This window comes from Molossus molossus, unplaced genomic scaffold, assembly GCF_014108415.1.
Source record: "Molossus molossus isolate mMolMol1 unplaced genomic scaffold, mMolMol1.p scaffold_m16_p_7, whole genome shotgun sequence".
Taxonomy (NCBI): Eukaryota; Metazoa; Chordata; class Mammalia; order Chiroptera; family Molossidae; genus Molossus; species Molossus molossus.
This window is the reverse complement of record NW_023425401.1, coordinates 97,577,880-97,592,752: the sequence shown is the minus strand read 5'-3', so window position 1 is coordinate 97,592,752 and position 14,873 is coordinate 97,577,880. Positions and strand designations below refer to the sequence as shown.

General features: G+C 42.6%; 1 protein-coding gene across 11 annotated transcripts in view; it reads right to left on the bottom strand.

The window, feature by feature from the left end:
* Positions 1-14,873, bottom strand: part of CALD1 (caldesmon 1) — a 208,539-nt gene that overhangs the window by 36,794 nt on the left and 156,872 nt on the right. For all 11 annotated transcript variants that reach the window (XM_036246739.1, XM_036246738.1, XM_036246737.1 and 8 more), the window contains one exon: positions 4,119-4,265. In XM_036246739.1, the coding sequence (XP_036102632.1) occupies positions 4,119-4,265 (147 nt within the window). The remainder of the gene's footprint in view (positions 1-4,118; positions 4,266-14,873) is intronic.

The following is a 14,873-nucleotide window of genomic DNA, read 5'->3' as shown; positions in this document are numbered from 1 at the left end:
AGTCGGTCAGCTGGATGCCCCCGCCCCACACCGGAACAGAGCTGGCAGGGCCACCCCATGGCCACCCTCCACTGACAGCGTGCGCAGCCTGTGCCCATGGTCCCTCCCTGGCCGCTGAGGTCTGCTCTCCCCGCCAGAGGTGCTTGGAATGTTAACGCCCCCCGGGAGCAGCCCTCAAACTAAACTCGATGAGCACTGGTGTAAAATACCTTGCTCCCCACACCTTTGAGTTGCATAACTCTGCAGGGCCTGGGCTGTCCTGGATCTTGGAATTTCCTGGGAGAGTTAAGCTCCAGATCCCCACAGTGGTCACCAGTTTGGCAATGAAACCTCTACTTGGTGGCCTCCCCTTCCCTGTCGCAGTTCCCCACACTGTTTTCTGGGACTGTCCTACAGATAAACAACCTGTGGTCAAAACTTTGTTTCAGGATCCGCGTCTTAGGGAACTCTAACTAAGACAAGGACCAAACTGAAATAATAAGCGAATTCCTCTAGTATCATATAATATTTTCACATGTCACCAAGTCATGTAGAATTCTTGAACTGGACTGGTGAACACAAAGCACTTTGAGGGGATGGGAGTGTACATTACAGCGTGGGAATGTTATACGCACTCCGATGACCCTCCCCCCCACCCCGCCCCCCTCCAGACAGGTAACTGTCCACCACAAGCCTGCTCTCCCTTCCTCCCAGAGGCCCAGGAAGTGATGGTCAGTCAGCGATTATATTTTCTACTCTCCCCTCTTCCTTGCACCCAGATAGAGCCATGTAACCAATAATTTCCAACTGAAATTATTGAGCAGAAGTGATGTGTCCTGACCAAGAAAACTAGGAAGCAAAGGTACATTTCCTACCCTGTCTGTCTCTGTCTGCTGGCTAGATCAGAGGACGCCAAAGCACCAGGAATTCAGAGTCCCAAGAGGAAAGAAAGTAGGTGACCAGTTCTCCCTACTAGTCGGAAGTAACCACACCGGAATAGTATGTATAATCAAATTAAACTACCAAAATGTAGGAGCTCATTGTTTTAGCAGCGGCCATTACCCTAACTAATAATACACACCATCTACATTTTTTTGCTAAGATTTCCATGAGTAAAGGATCTCTTGCCCTTCTTTCCACAGTAGACAAAGAACAGTTGAATTTGATGTTTATTTAAAAAAGAAAAGGAAATCTCTAAAAATCAAGCCGCGCCATGTCCATCACCTCACTCACTATTGCAGGATGCTGGACACTGCCCCGGCCAGGGGTGTGGGTCTCTGCTGGCAGGAAACAACCAGTCATGTGATACCAGGAACTGTGGCCAGAGTTGGAAGAATATGTCTTGCAATGTTTAGAAACTCCATCAAATTTCATGGTTCATACCGAACTTGGCTCTTTTGAAGTTCAAGTTCACTTAATTTTGGAAAAACACATTTCACATTGAACAACAAGAAATGGCAGAGTGAAGGCTGGATTTTAAACTTTCTTGGCCTTAGCTGTTGCCACAGGACACTCTCTCCATGAATTAGACATATAAGGATTAAATTTCCCTCCAAATACAAAGTTTGGAATTTAAGGGGAAATGTCCATATACATAGATAGGCATTTGGAGCAACTGAATTTAAGTACTTTTTAAAAGATACCCCAAATTCTACAGTGTTAGTCAGATGAAAGTACTCTTCAGTTGAGAAACCAACAGACTCTACTGAACCTTTCTTTGCCTATTGATAAATCATGACAGGGATCATCAGTAGAAGTTAAGTACCAGTTGGGGTTGTTTATATTTTAGAGGTAAATCTCATGTTCTCTGATAGAATAGGCTTTACCAAAAAAAAAAAAAAAAAATCTGTTCAATCAATAGCAGGAAATAACTATTATGAATAAAATGGGGGGAAAAAAGGAAACTCAAATAGAGAAGCAAGATTTGAAAAGCAAGAAAAACTACAGACCATAAGTAACTTTTTAAAGCCGTTGTTGATCATTTGCTAATAATCAGATTCAGTCAAGGCCTCAAATTGCTATTTTTTTAGCCCCCCCCCCCTTGCATCCTCTGCTCAAAAATAGACTAGGCAGCCCTATTCTGGGAGACTCTAATACCATCTTCTTAATAATAGTTAAAATTAGGTGCTTACTATGTGCCAGGCACTGCGCAATTTACTTTTTATTATCTCATTTAAATTTAACAATGTTCCTAAGAGAAAGGTAGTATAATGTTCATTTACATTTAACTGAAGAAATACAGTTAGTGAAAGGCCAAGTTCAGATTCAAAGCCAAGTAGTGAACTCCAGAGAATATACCTACATCCCCTTTGCTATATTCCTCCCTAAATCGGAGCTACTATTTACCAAGAGACATGGGCTCTATTTCTCCATCTAACCAATACGTTTCCTTATTGAATTCATCCTTCCTGCCAGCATTTTCAAGACTGCCTTCAGAAACTTTCTGTGTACCCACTCAAATTTGGGCCAAAGAGGCCAGAACTCCTTCTGTTCAGAATGTTTTAGATAGATTGAGTTAGAGAAACTATCAGCCCTGGCTGGTTTGGCTCAGTGGTTAGAGGTCAGCTCGCGGACCAAAGGGTCTTGGGTTTGATTCCGGTCAAGGGCACCTCAGTTTTGGTTCGGTCCCTGGCCTTGGTTGCCTGGTCAGGGTCATGAGGGAGGCAACCAGTTGATGTGTCTTTCTTACATTGATGTTCTCTCTCTCTCCCCCTCCCTCTCACTCTATCTGAAGATAAACGGAAAAATATCCTCGGGTAAAGATTAAAAAAACAAACAAAACAAATTAAAACCAAAACCACATACAAGATCTTATATGGTGGTTTCATTATATTTAATCAGTCCATAGTTGTACTTTAATATTAACTTTTTCCTCCATTTTCCCCTCCAAATATTCTCATTTTTTCTACACTTTGGGGCATATAAATGACTTACATTAACCATTAGCATAATGGACTGTGAGACCTCATATGTGTGAATTTGTAAAGTCCCCTTCTGAAGAAATTGAATCTCTTTATTTTTTAAAATATGCTTTTATTGACTTTTTAGAGACAGATTAAGGGAGAGAGAGAAACATAGATCCGCTGCCTCCTGCATGCCCCCTACTAGGGATCGAGCCTGCAGCCCCCGCATGTGCCCTGACCACGAGTCAAACTGGGATCTCTCAGTCCACAGGATTACGCTCAATCCATTGAGCCACAGTGGCTGGGCAGAGGTTGAATCTCTTAAGTGCTCTCGACTTTTCTGATTTCTACTAGGGCATGTATAGGAAAAATGTAGATGCAGACTCACAAGCTTGTTTTAATAATTACATTAAATTAAACAGGATTCTGCACCTTGCTGAATATTGTAGTGGTCACAGACTATTGATTCAAGGCTGTAGTATATCAGGGAAAACAAGACATTTGCAATTCATGCCTACTTTTATTATATTTATTTATTTATCCTCATCCGAGGACATTTTTCTATTTTTTTGTTCAGGTAGAGTGGGAGGTGGGAAGGGGGGAGAGAGAGAGAGAAAGAGAGAGAGAGTGAGAGAGAGAAACATCGATGTGAAAGGGACACATCGAGTGGTTGCCACCCGCAGGACCAACCAGGGCTGGGGACAAACTGCAACTGAGGTGCATGCCCTTAGCGGGAACTGAACCCGGGTCTCTCTGGACCACAGGCCGATGCTCTAACTGCTGAGCCAAACCGGCCAGGTCTTCATGCCTACTTTTAAAATTGAAGTATTAGCTTATACTCCTAGGCACAGAGGACTATGGAATTAATAAATCTTTGGTTCAAAACAGATAGCAATAGTCTAAAGAATGAATGTAATTAGTTCTCCTTATTTAAAGCGATAACCCACCATATTGAATACATAAAAAAATTTACTAGATTATAAAACAAAATGAAGTCACTCAATTGGGGTGCATTTGGGGAATGGGGTGGGGGGAAAGAAAGGAGTAGTCGTGTCCTAATGTCGAAATCAGTTTGTTTAATCTGATTAGTTGCCTAAAATGGCCATGACATAATTAAACAAATTAGACTGAAAAGAGTCGAGTTGAGAAAGAAGGAATTGCTTTGCCCAACACATTCCATTCATCAGACAGGCTAAGAAGCAACTTAGAAATTCTCTCTCCCGAAGACGACAGTACCTGTTCTGGGCGTTAACCTCCACCTGGTCGGTCACCTGCCCCAGAGACTCTTCCTCCTGCTTCTGCCGCAGCCTCTCCTGTCGGGCTCGCCGGCGCCGTTCCCGGGCTGCCTCCTCCTCATCGTCGTCGTTCCTTTGGTAGGCGATTCTGCAACATCACAGAAACCACCTCTTGAGCATGTCAAGTGCCAACCATCTTCACCAACTCGTTGGCAGGGTCAGCTGTGAGTCCTCTTCTGAACTGGACTCCTTCCTGAACCACAGAGTTCCAAAAGGATGGTTCTGTTCCTTAAGTTTAGAGACCCGATCTCTCCAGTTTTCAAACCTTTACATATCTGAAAAGCACTTAATCCAACATCTACAGGAGATCATTTGCAATGATCCAATAAGCAGCTTAAATTTTAAAAACCTACACCAAGGCCGGTTGCCTTCAGAGACTGTGAGCGGGTTTGGATTTCTTCACTAAGCTGATGACTAGCATGTACGATTTAGCAGCAGAAATCCAAAGATCGAACTACAAATTATCAAAACACTTGTTGAAAATGTTCAGCATGTTGTACTCATTATTTGTGTAGATATTGTCACAAGGTCAGAACAGAATCAAGTTAAATGACCAAATCGGGACTTTGACATTAAAAAGCTCAAATTGCTCATTAGAATCGAGAGCAGGACATCCTCGTTGCCTGGATTTTACTTTTGCCTTTTTACAGGAGAGAGAAGGTGCCAGCTAGTAGGGGCTTCAACATCAGTGCAGCTCCCTCTACGTCTCCTCTTTTCTAAAACATGCTGTAGAATCTCACACATGCCGGGCGCATCTTGGTAGCCCACACGTATATATTTAGGAAGAAACCTAAGGGCTAGGACAGGTGGAAGAGGCACAGAGAACTTCACATGCATAGTTTCAGCCGAAGCAAATGCCTATTAAGGGAAATGATACAATCAATAGCACCACGTTAGATGTGTATTCCTTAATACTTATTCCCCCGTAACGCACAAGAGCTAGGAAGTACAGATGCCCAGACTCAGGAAATGACCTGGAGTAGGGTGTCTGGAGATACACAGTGCCAAGGAGGCCTGGGTGTGCTGACCCAGGGACAAGCTGGCCTGATGGGCCCACGGGGTGGGATGGAGCTGCTCTGTGCAGCAGGCTGTTCTTACCTTAGGGAGTTACAGGGCTTTCATGAGTGTTACTTACGCATCTACAAATAGCCAGATATGCAAAACTTGCATGCTTATTCTTCTTATATCAAGACCAAGCTAAAATAATTTACAGGTGAAGGAAAACAAAAATATAAAGCCCTGCCGATGTGGCTCAGTGGATTGAGCATCGTCTCATGGACTGAGAGGTCCTGGCTGGATTCCTGGTCGGGGCACATGCCCGGGATTGCGGGCTCGATCCCCAGTAGGGGGCGTGCAGGAGGCAGCCGATTGAGTTTCCCCCTCACATCAATGTTTCTATCTCTCCCTTCCTCTGTAAGAAATCAATAAAAACATATTAAAAATAAATGAAAAATATAAATTGTATGCGAAACCACACAATTTATACCAACAATATGAACCTAAAGATCGAGGGTGCTGGGTTACATGTACAAACTGGGCATGTTTAGATGTAAACCCGGTGTTATCTTTTGACTTCCACCATACCAACGCTATGAATTTTTTCACCTAGGTACCTTATAAAACCCAAGATGAACAATTCCTAAGGTTGGTTGGTTTGTTCTTTGCTACTTTAGAAAAATTTGACTTCATACTTACTAAACTCTGCTAGTGTGCAACACTCCAATTTCAATATAAATAAAATGTCACTGCCTGGTTTCTTTCTGCAAATGTGGCGAGAAGGGCAGTGGGAGGTGGTTGAAAGATGACTAGATTAGTACTCAGAAAACCTGGTTTCTAGAACCGGCCTCTGACGAGCTAACGCCCTTGATTAGCCCGAGTTAGATTTCCTTGTCTGTGAGTGTGTGACCATCGGATGAAACCCTGGGTGCTGCGGTGAGGCATTCTACACGGCAGTATTTTACGAGTGCAGTCGAGGAGCTGCCTTGTGAGGACAGATGAATTCAATCTTAGACTTGTTGAACTTGAGGTGACAACATGACATGATTCGAATGTTCCCTTCTAATTCAATCACACTGTAGTTTGCAGTCAAAAGACCTTCCCAGTGGTCTGGCTTCAATCTTCAGATTCTTGGCCTAATATTCCTTTGGCTGATTTCTCAGTAGACAGCTTTAACCATGGCAGGGTCTTTAATGACTGCTTCCCAAGCTAATCAAACACAAAGTCTTAATATGTTCTTCTACGTCCCTGGATCAGCCACGAGGTCTTGGCTATCACCGGGCCTGCCTTTTCCAAGACAAGCAGGAGACGTAAAGGCTCCATACGGAACATCCTTTGCTACAAACGGAACCCTCCCCCCTTCCTAAATGGAATTTCATGTTTAGCCCTTTCGTTCCCACTATGCTTGAACACTTTGAGATGTTAGTGTCTTCCTCCCACCTACCGATGTGGTTCACGGCTGGAATCGCTGGCATTTAGCTCTGACACAAACTTGATTTGCCCCTGAGGCCAAGTCCCACTCAACATTTCTTCACCTTAGATTTCTCACGGGGGAGTGTCCTGAACACCCGGGTCACTCACCGTCTCCTCTGACTCTTCTCACTTGGTAGGGCTGAAAACTCACAGTCAACCACTCCCAGCCGCAGCCCCTTGCCAGGATACCCAGTTACCAGAACTAGATTTTTAAGGCTCTTTGGTTACTACTAATGAATACCCAAAATTGTTCTTAAAGAACAAAAGAAGATGCAAAAAGACTTCATGGTATTTTGAATTCACAACATGCCCCTGGCTCAACAACCTACCAGTTGACTTTGTAAGTGAGGTTGTGTCCATACCAAATGACACGGCATGTGTGGAAATTCCTCGAAGGTGAGACTCCCTGCGTTAGACCTCAGTGTGCAAAGCCAGGTAGCTTCTTGCTTTTAGGTCTGTCCCACAGCAACCTACCTTTCAGGCAACTATCACAGGTTTGTATTTTTTCTTTCAAAATTGAAAAAAATGTAACTGTTCATTTTGTTCTGGTTCTAAAAGTAAAATACACCTGTTTTCTTAAACCAGACAACACAAGATGTATGAAAGAGAAGGAAAAAATTAGCTCCCTAATCACTTGCCACTCAGATATAAACATGATTAGCATCATACCAGACATTTTCACGTGGATCACCAATGTTTTTATTTTTAACAAAGTGGGATTGTGTTATATAGATATAATTTTATAAACGGTTGTAAAAATTACCTTATTTACGACTATTTTTAATATATTAATACAATATAATTTTCACAGCGACACAGTATTCTATGTATATATGTACACAGTAATTATAGGGATGTACTATAATCTATTTAACCCATTTTCTACTGATGGACAGTTAAGATTTTTCCAAATTTATGTTCTTATAAACATTGCTGCAAAGGACATCATTATAGCTATACTTTTACCACTTGTTCAATTACTTACCTAGAAAATATTCTCAGACGTTAGAATTTCAGAGTGTAAGAGTATGCTATTTTAAGGGCTTTTGATACCCAGGGACAAGTTACCCTCCAGAAAGGAATGCAACACCAGCAATGTATGTGAGTGCTAATTTCACCATAAGCAGAATTGATGAAGTAAGACAGACGAGCGCACAGCATCCTTAAGACATCCAAATGCCACACAACAACCTCTGCGTTATGCTCCAGTTAAAGGCAAAATGTTAACATTTCTAACTTCCCACACACCAGATGAAAACATATTTGAAATGCTGCTGACTAGTAAAATCATACCTAACCACCCACTGGATTGTAATAAAAGCATAACAATCCATTCGTTCCTTCTGAGAAACTTCAGCAGCTGCGGAATTAACCAGTCTACTGGTGCTCTCCACTACAAAGACAGCCGGTGTTCCCAGATGATTCAGAGGCTGTGCGGATCCTGAACTTCCTCTGAATCATCTGGGAAAGATTAAACCATGTTTATTAGAGTTTTAATCAAATGCATTTTATTATTATTATTTTAAATCCTCATACGATGATATTTTTCCATTGATTCTTTAGAAAGCGTGGAAATGAGGGAGGGAGAGAGAGAGAAACATCGATGGGAGAGACACATCAGTCTGTAACCCCAAATGATATGTAACGTATCTCTCTTTTGAAAAAAAATGTTTGATTGACTAGAATCCAGGACTTTCTCACCCATGCTGGGTGCTAGCAGGTTTAGCAAGGAGCACTATTTTCTGTGTGTGTTTTTTTATCCGCACTCGAGAAGATTTTTTCTGTTTTTTTTTTTTTTGTTGTTGTTGTTGTTGTTGTTCAGATGGAGTGGAAGGGAAAGAGAGGAAGAGAGAGAGAAACATCGACGTGAAAGGGACACATCGAGTGGCTGCCACCCGCATGACCCAACCAGGGCCAGGGACAAACTGCAACTGAGGTACATGCCCTTAGCGGTAACCGAACCCGGGTCTCTCGGGACCGCAGGCCGACGCTCTAACCGCTGAGCCAAACCGGCCAGGGCTATTTTCTGTTTTTTGGTAGCTGCCTTCACTTATCTTTTGGCCTGAACACTTGGAGAAAGGTATGATCAACCTTACAGCAGGGGGACAGAGCTACATCTTATAAACACATCAATTGGTTGCTTCCTGCACAACCCTTACAGGGGCCAGGGATAGAACCCACAACCCAGGTACATGCCCTTGACTGGGAATCAAACTTGAGACCCTTCGGGCCACTAGCCAGCACTCTAACCACTAAGGCACACGAGCCAGGGCAGCATTGGATTTTCCCCAACTTTTCTCTACCATACACAGTGCTGTAGTGTTTTTTGAGCACACGTGTTTCTCTAGGGTAGATGCTGTGAAGTGAAACAGTGTATGTTCATTTAAATGTAAAGATCCTGTCAGACTGCGCATCACAATAGTTGTTTCAAGTTACACCCTAAGTTCTGTCACTTCCAAGAACCAAGTCCATCAGCATGCAGTGACACAGTCCTCTGCTACTGATAGAGTCAGAGGAAAAATGTAATCTTTTATATCTTTTATAGTGCTGGTTTCTAACATTTTTTTCAAATTTCTTTTTCTTTATTGATTTGAGAGAGAGAGGAAGGGAGAGGGAGAGAGAGAGAGAACACTGATTGGCCGCCTCCTGCATGCCCTCCACTGGGCTGGTTTCTAACATTTTAAGGATGAGGGACCTTTTAAAATATCAAGGAAAAAATTAAGATATAACAATTGCTTATACTTTTGTTATTTATTAATAAAATGTTCTGTAAAATGCCTATAACTCCAGTAATGCATAAAAAGGACTCCATAGCTTATAAAGCATGGCATTTATATTTAGGCATGTTTGAAGAACAATTGTTCACACCTGAAACAGACTGTAGTCTGTTTCTATCATGCTATAGAAAATACTTGGTGTGGGTATGAATTACGAGCCTCTTTCAATAACTTTGCTACTAGAGACCCACAGGTGCATAGAAAGATTCCCAGAGCCACGGAACAGACTTGGAATCTTCGCCCTCAAACCCTTTTGTGTTCTTTGACATTCTTCATATTTGGTAAGCACACACACGTGTAAAGACACACAGGCCGACTCACAGGTGAAGTGAGGAAAACGTTGGAGGAAATAAAAGGCTTTCTGGTTTAAATTTTTTTTTTTATCCTCACCTGAAGACATTTTTGCATTTTTCTTCAGAGAGAGCAGGAGGGAGAGAGGGGAAGAGAGAGAGAGAAACATCAATGTGAGACAGACACATCAATCCGTTGCCACCCGCACGACCCCAACCAGGGCCAGGGATGAACCACAACCGAGGTACGTGCCCTTGGCAGGAATCGAACCCGGGACTCTTTGGTCTGCGGGCTGACGCTTTAGCCACCGAGCCAAACCGGCCAGGGCATATGGGATCCAACTTTAAAGAGTTAACTCCTCATGTGGGTTGAATATGTGCTCGTCAGCTATGAGGAGGCAAAATGACTCACATACTTTCATTTTCATGTACCAAAAAACCCCAGTAATGTTCTTTCTTAACATGAAATGTAAGCAGCTTCTCCAAACATATCCAGTCAGTTCTGTGAATTTCTCACACGCTCGTAGGAAAATCTCAGGCCGTGCTATGTTCAGGAGGGAAAATCCTGAGCTACTGAAATGAGTCATATTCACCCCACAGATTTGCTGTATGAAAGTTACAAGAGGTTTATGGAAACGTTCAAGCTTCGTAAATATGATTTTGTTTCTATGCGGCGTCTGCAAAACGTTGTGGTTTTATTGAATGCACATAAGGTCCAATTCTGAACGTTCCCCCCTTGGATTCCTTAAAAGGCAGGCATTAAACATTATCATAGAGAAAAGAAAATCCAGAAAATAAAAATATTTTCCAGGGCAGCATATGTTTAGAAATGGATTAAGTCGCCAATAATCAATCGGTCTGTTAGTAACTAATATAAAATGGAATAAAAGGCAGCCTCCCTAGATAATATATACATGTGTACTAATAGGGGAAGGAAGGTAAAACTATGCTGAATTGCACTGTAGGGTTCATTGCTGCACCCGTGAGGTGCCTCTGGGCGAAGGCACGCAAAGGATACATTACTCTGAGCAAATTTCCCGAGGAAGAGACGTATTCCTCACTTCATCTGGTTCCCCTCCCCCCACCCCACTTCCCCATACATACACACATCTGACAATTACTAAAGTTGAATACTAACCATAAACGCTGGTTCTCAATAGTACGAGATTGTGTGCTTGCACATGTCAGTGTTCTTTTATATGTTGTCACCACCAGCCGACCATATGCTTTATACAGTGGTGTCATCCCATAATCACATGAGTTGCTACAACCACAGACCATGGCGGGTAAACATGTGCTGCAGAGCAGAGCAGAAAGAAACATCAGACCGGGGAAGAAAGCCCTCTTCGCCTGGCCTTTGTACGCCATCGTAGCAGGCTGGTTCTCAGCGTCCTTACGACTTCGTCATCCTGTCAAATAGACCAGGTCTGACTGATCGTGCAGGTAAGAGCCACCTGGGAGTTCCGGGATTCTGATTCTGACTCAAGGCTGTGCCGCTAACCAAGGTTTACTGGAACACAGTTGTCAGAATAGTCCTGCTCGAGGGCAGACAGAGCCCTGAACTTACTGACTCATTTCTAAATCAGTGCAGGTAGTCACAGCAAACTTTTAAAAGATGGGTTCTAATGGTTTGGGGTCAATATTTTATTTATTTCATTTTTTCCCCTTTATTGATTTAAAGAGAGAGGAAGTGAGAGGGAGAGAGAGAGAAACATCATGAGAGAGAACATCGATTGGCCACCTCCTGCATGCTCCCCACTTGGGGGGATTTGGCCTACAACCTGGGCATGTGTCCTGACCAGGAATCGAACCGGTGACCTCCAGGTGCATGGGTCGATGCTCAACTACTGAGCCACACTGGTCAAACTGGGGTCAATATTTTAAATTAAAAAGATATTTAGCATGGAATATATTGTACCAATAAATGAGTGTATAGTATATGACCATTTCAAAGAATAATAATGAAACAGACACCCATGTGCCTACTACCCAGTTTAAACAGCATCAGCACCTTGGAGATGCTGATGTGTCCCCTTTCGATCCATTCCTATTGCTTTTTATGTGCCTCTACGGAACCTCTAGCTTGAATTTGGGGTTATTTTAATTATGCTCTGGATTTTCTTTGTAGTTTTACCCTCAAGGTATGCATCTCTAAATGATCCTATTTTTAGATCTGCCTTCTTAGAACTTTACATAATCATACTGTTTGTGTTATGTTTCTGAAACTCTCCATGTTTTTATGACTAGCTGCAGTTTATAATAATAGATGAGGCACAGGGTTTCCAAACATTTCTTTAAAAAAATTATTCTCTAGTTTCATTTTCATTTGTTTAATTGAATTTATTGGGGTGACATTGGTTAATAAAATTATATAGGTTTCAGGTGTACAATTCTAGAATATATCATCTGTGTACTGTATTGTGTTCACCACCCAAGCCAGGGCTCCTTCCATCTCTATTTATCTCCCTTCTACCCTCTTCTACCTCCCACATTTCTTGAGATTATGGTTTAGATAAAGTAAATGTCTAACTTTTTATTCAACTGGTCCCATTTTCTTTTTTACGGTCCATAGATACCTCGTGATACTCAGTAGAAACAAAATGAACAGAATCTGGATTTACTTTCTTCTTGAATTGCTATATTTCTCCCATTTATTTTTAAAAAGAACAATACATCTATCAAACCCATTAAATACACATTTCGGAGGGATAATTCCGTGACAGTTTCCAGAGATAAACTAAAATCTATTTATTTGGTCACAAACAGGATTTTGTACTACTCTTGCTATTCCACCCTATTAAAACAATAAGTGTGGTCAGATATAAACAGCTCACTTTAAAATTTATAAATGTTTAGAAAGGGGAGCATGAAAAGAGAAGGTTGATGTGGAGACGACATATTTTTCCTTTCACTTGTTATTCACGTTAAACTTGGGTTGAAGCGAATGAAAAACAGTAAAAGAAATGTTTAAGTGGCCAGTAAGAATGAAAATAAAGTAATCAGACATCCTTCTCTTTCAATCCTTACTTGAGATTCAACTGGTAAAAAAATGTATCCAATAGAGATAAACTCAGTTACTACCTGAGTTTCCATAAACACTACCGTTTCTTCATCTCCAACCTAGGATTATCTTGTCTAATAAGAATCTTAAATAAATATTATCGTCAATAAACTTAGACTTTTTAAAATGCCGTGAATCAAAAGTAAAATCTGAATTGGGGCCATTTCTGACTGTTGTATCTATTAAAGGACAACAATCTTGCTTTAACACATGTTGTAGGTGTGGGGAATAACCTCCGGCTTTTATAAAAGTAAAACATGATAAAACAATTCAGACCCAGGTGTCAATGACTTGGCAATCCTGTATTTGTCAGCTTGCTCACTTTCTCTCTCCCCCTCTCTCCCTCCCCCTCTAGCCAGCTCTTTCTCTTTCATATAGATCTGCACCTGGATACACAACCAGCTCAGGAACTCCCCCAGAGCAGGGTGCAGGGAAACCCCCACACCCGGCTGGCCCATTTCGCCACAACTGCCTTTGACCACAGATACATAAACAAGCAGATTCTTTTCATCGTCCGGGACAGTCTCCCAGAAGCAGACATTTCCATTTCTCTCTTCAAATGTAAAAAAACGAACTCATTTCAGACGAGCGTTTCACTCGGTGTGATTTAGAAATCCAAGTCTTACCCCCAGGTCTGAACTATCTGCGCCACGCAGTACGAAGGCCCATCATTTCGCTCGGGGGAGCTTCCAATGATGGCACCGCCTTCGCACTGGTAAACGGTGAGCAGAAGAAAGAAAGTGATTGGAAAAATGAAAGCAAGCTGTCCCTCGCTGGGGATGAGGACCCGTGACTCATGAAAGGGGATCCTGGCGAAGGGAGGGAGGCATTGCAGACAAGCCGATGGAAACGCACGGCACGTGGAGGCCACGAAGCAAAGTCGCATGTCCCACGTCAGCCCAGGGGATCCTCTGCAGACAAGCACCGCTTCGTGCAAGGAAATTTATGTGTCATGGATTTTCATAACAGGCCTTTTATGATCCTTCCCTCCCCTCAAAGTGCCCTCTGGAGCTTTCCTGCTTCCACTCTCATTTTTCTTAATTGGAAAAAGATTTACTACGCGTTTCCTCTCCCCAGTTCTCTCTCGGCTCCGTGTCTTTCCCCCGGAGCAGCACAGCTCCCATCTCCCCACCGGCGCCTTTCTCCTCTCCTCCAGAAGCAGAAAGCTCAAATATACCGACAGGATGACACTGGAGTTCTCCTAGCACTTCTGGTAAAATAAGTGCCTGTCGTTCTGAAAGAAAGAGCATCTTGGGGTGCTGCCTACCTCCCACGCTCCGGAGGTATTGAGCAAACGCACCTAGCATCCAGCTGGCTCCCGGCACCCCGCCCCCACGCGCGAGAACTGCAGAATTCTGTTTACACGCGGTAGCAAATAGAAAGATAAACCTTCAGTGGAGACAGGAAATGAACATTGAAGGGCCAGATCCTGGAATCCTGGACGTTTGGCTCTTTGGAAACAACATTTATTCTTGAAGGGACCTGGGAGCCAACCACTGCTAATAGGTCCAACCTTCCCACAGTTGGGAAAGGAAGTCAAGGAGTCGGCTCTGTGCTTGGCAGATCATCTTTGGAAACCTTACCCAAGACAGGGGTCACTCCATGTGAGGGGAAAAAGCAGACACCCATTTGCAGTGATTTGGTAAAAAGTCAGCTGCCCAAACCAAACCAAACAAAAACCTCCCACGTGTAAGACTCCCTTTGAGTTAATAGAAGACCTCCATTAAAATGGGAATATTTTAGCAGACAGAGTAATGTGAAGTAGCTGAGCACTTACGTTTGTGGGTGTTAATTGAATGAGAATCATCAACAGCTTAAGAATAGACAGCCAGGGCTCTGGAAGACACATTCTTGGATAGCACTTAAACTGCCTGAGGGTACCTGTCTATACCTGCAGATTTCTATCCCAACGTTAGATTATTAACCAACAAGGCTTATGCCATCTTCTGACTAGCTATCAGTGCAATTGCTCATTCCTTAAAATTGTTACCTAATACAGGAGGCATTGTTTCAGTAGGGGAGATAAACTACTTTATTCTAAAAATGTCCTATCTTCTAACTACAAATTACAAAGTCATGGTGTTGGCATTGGCTTAAGG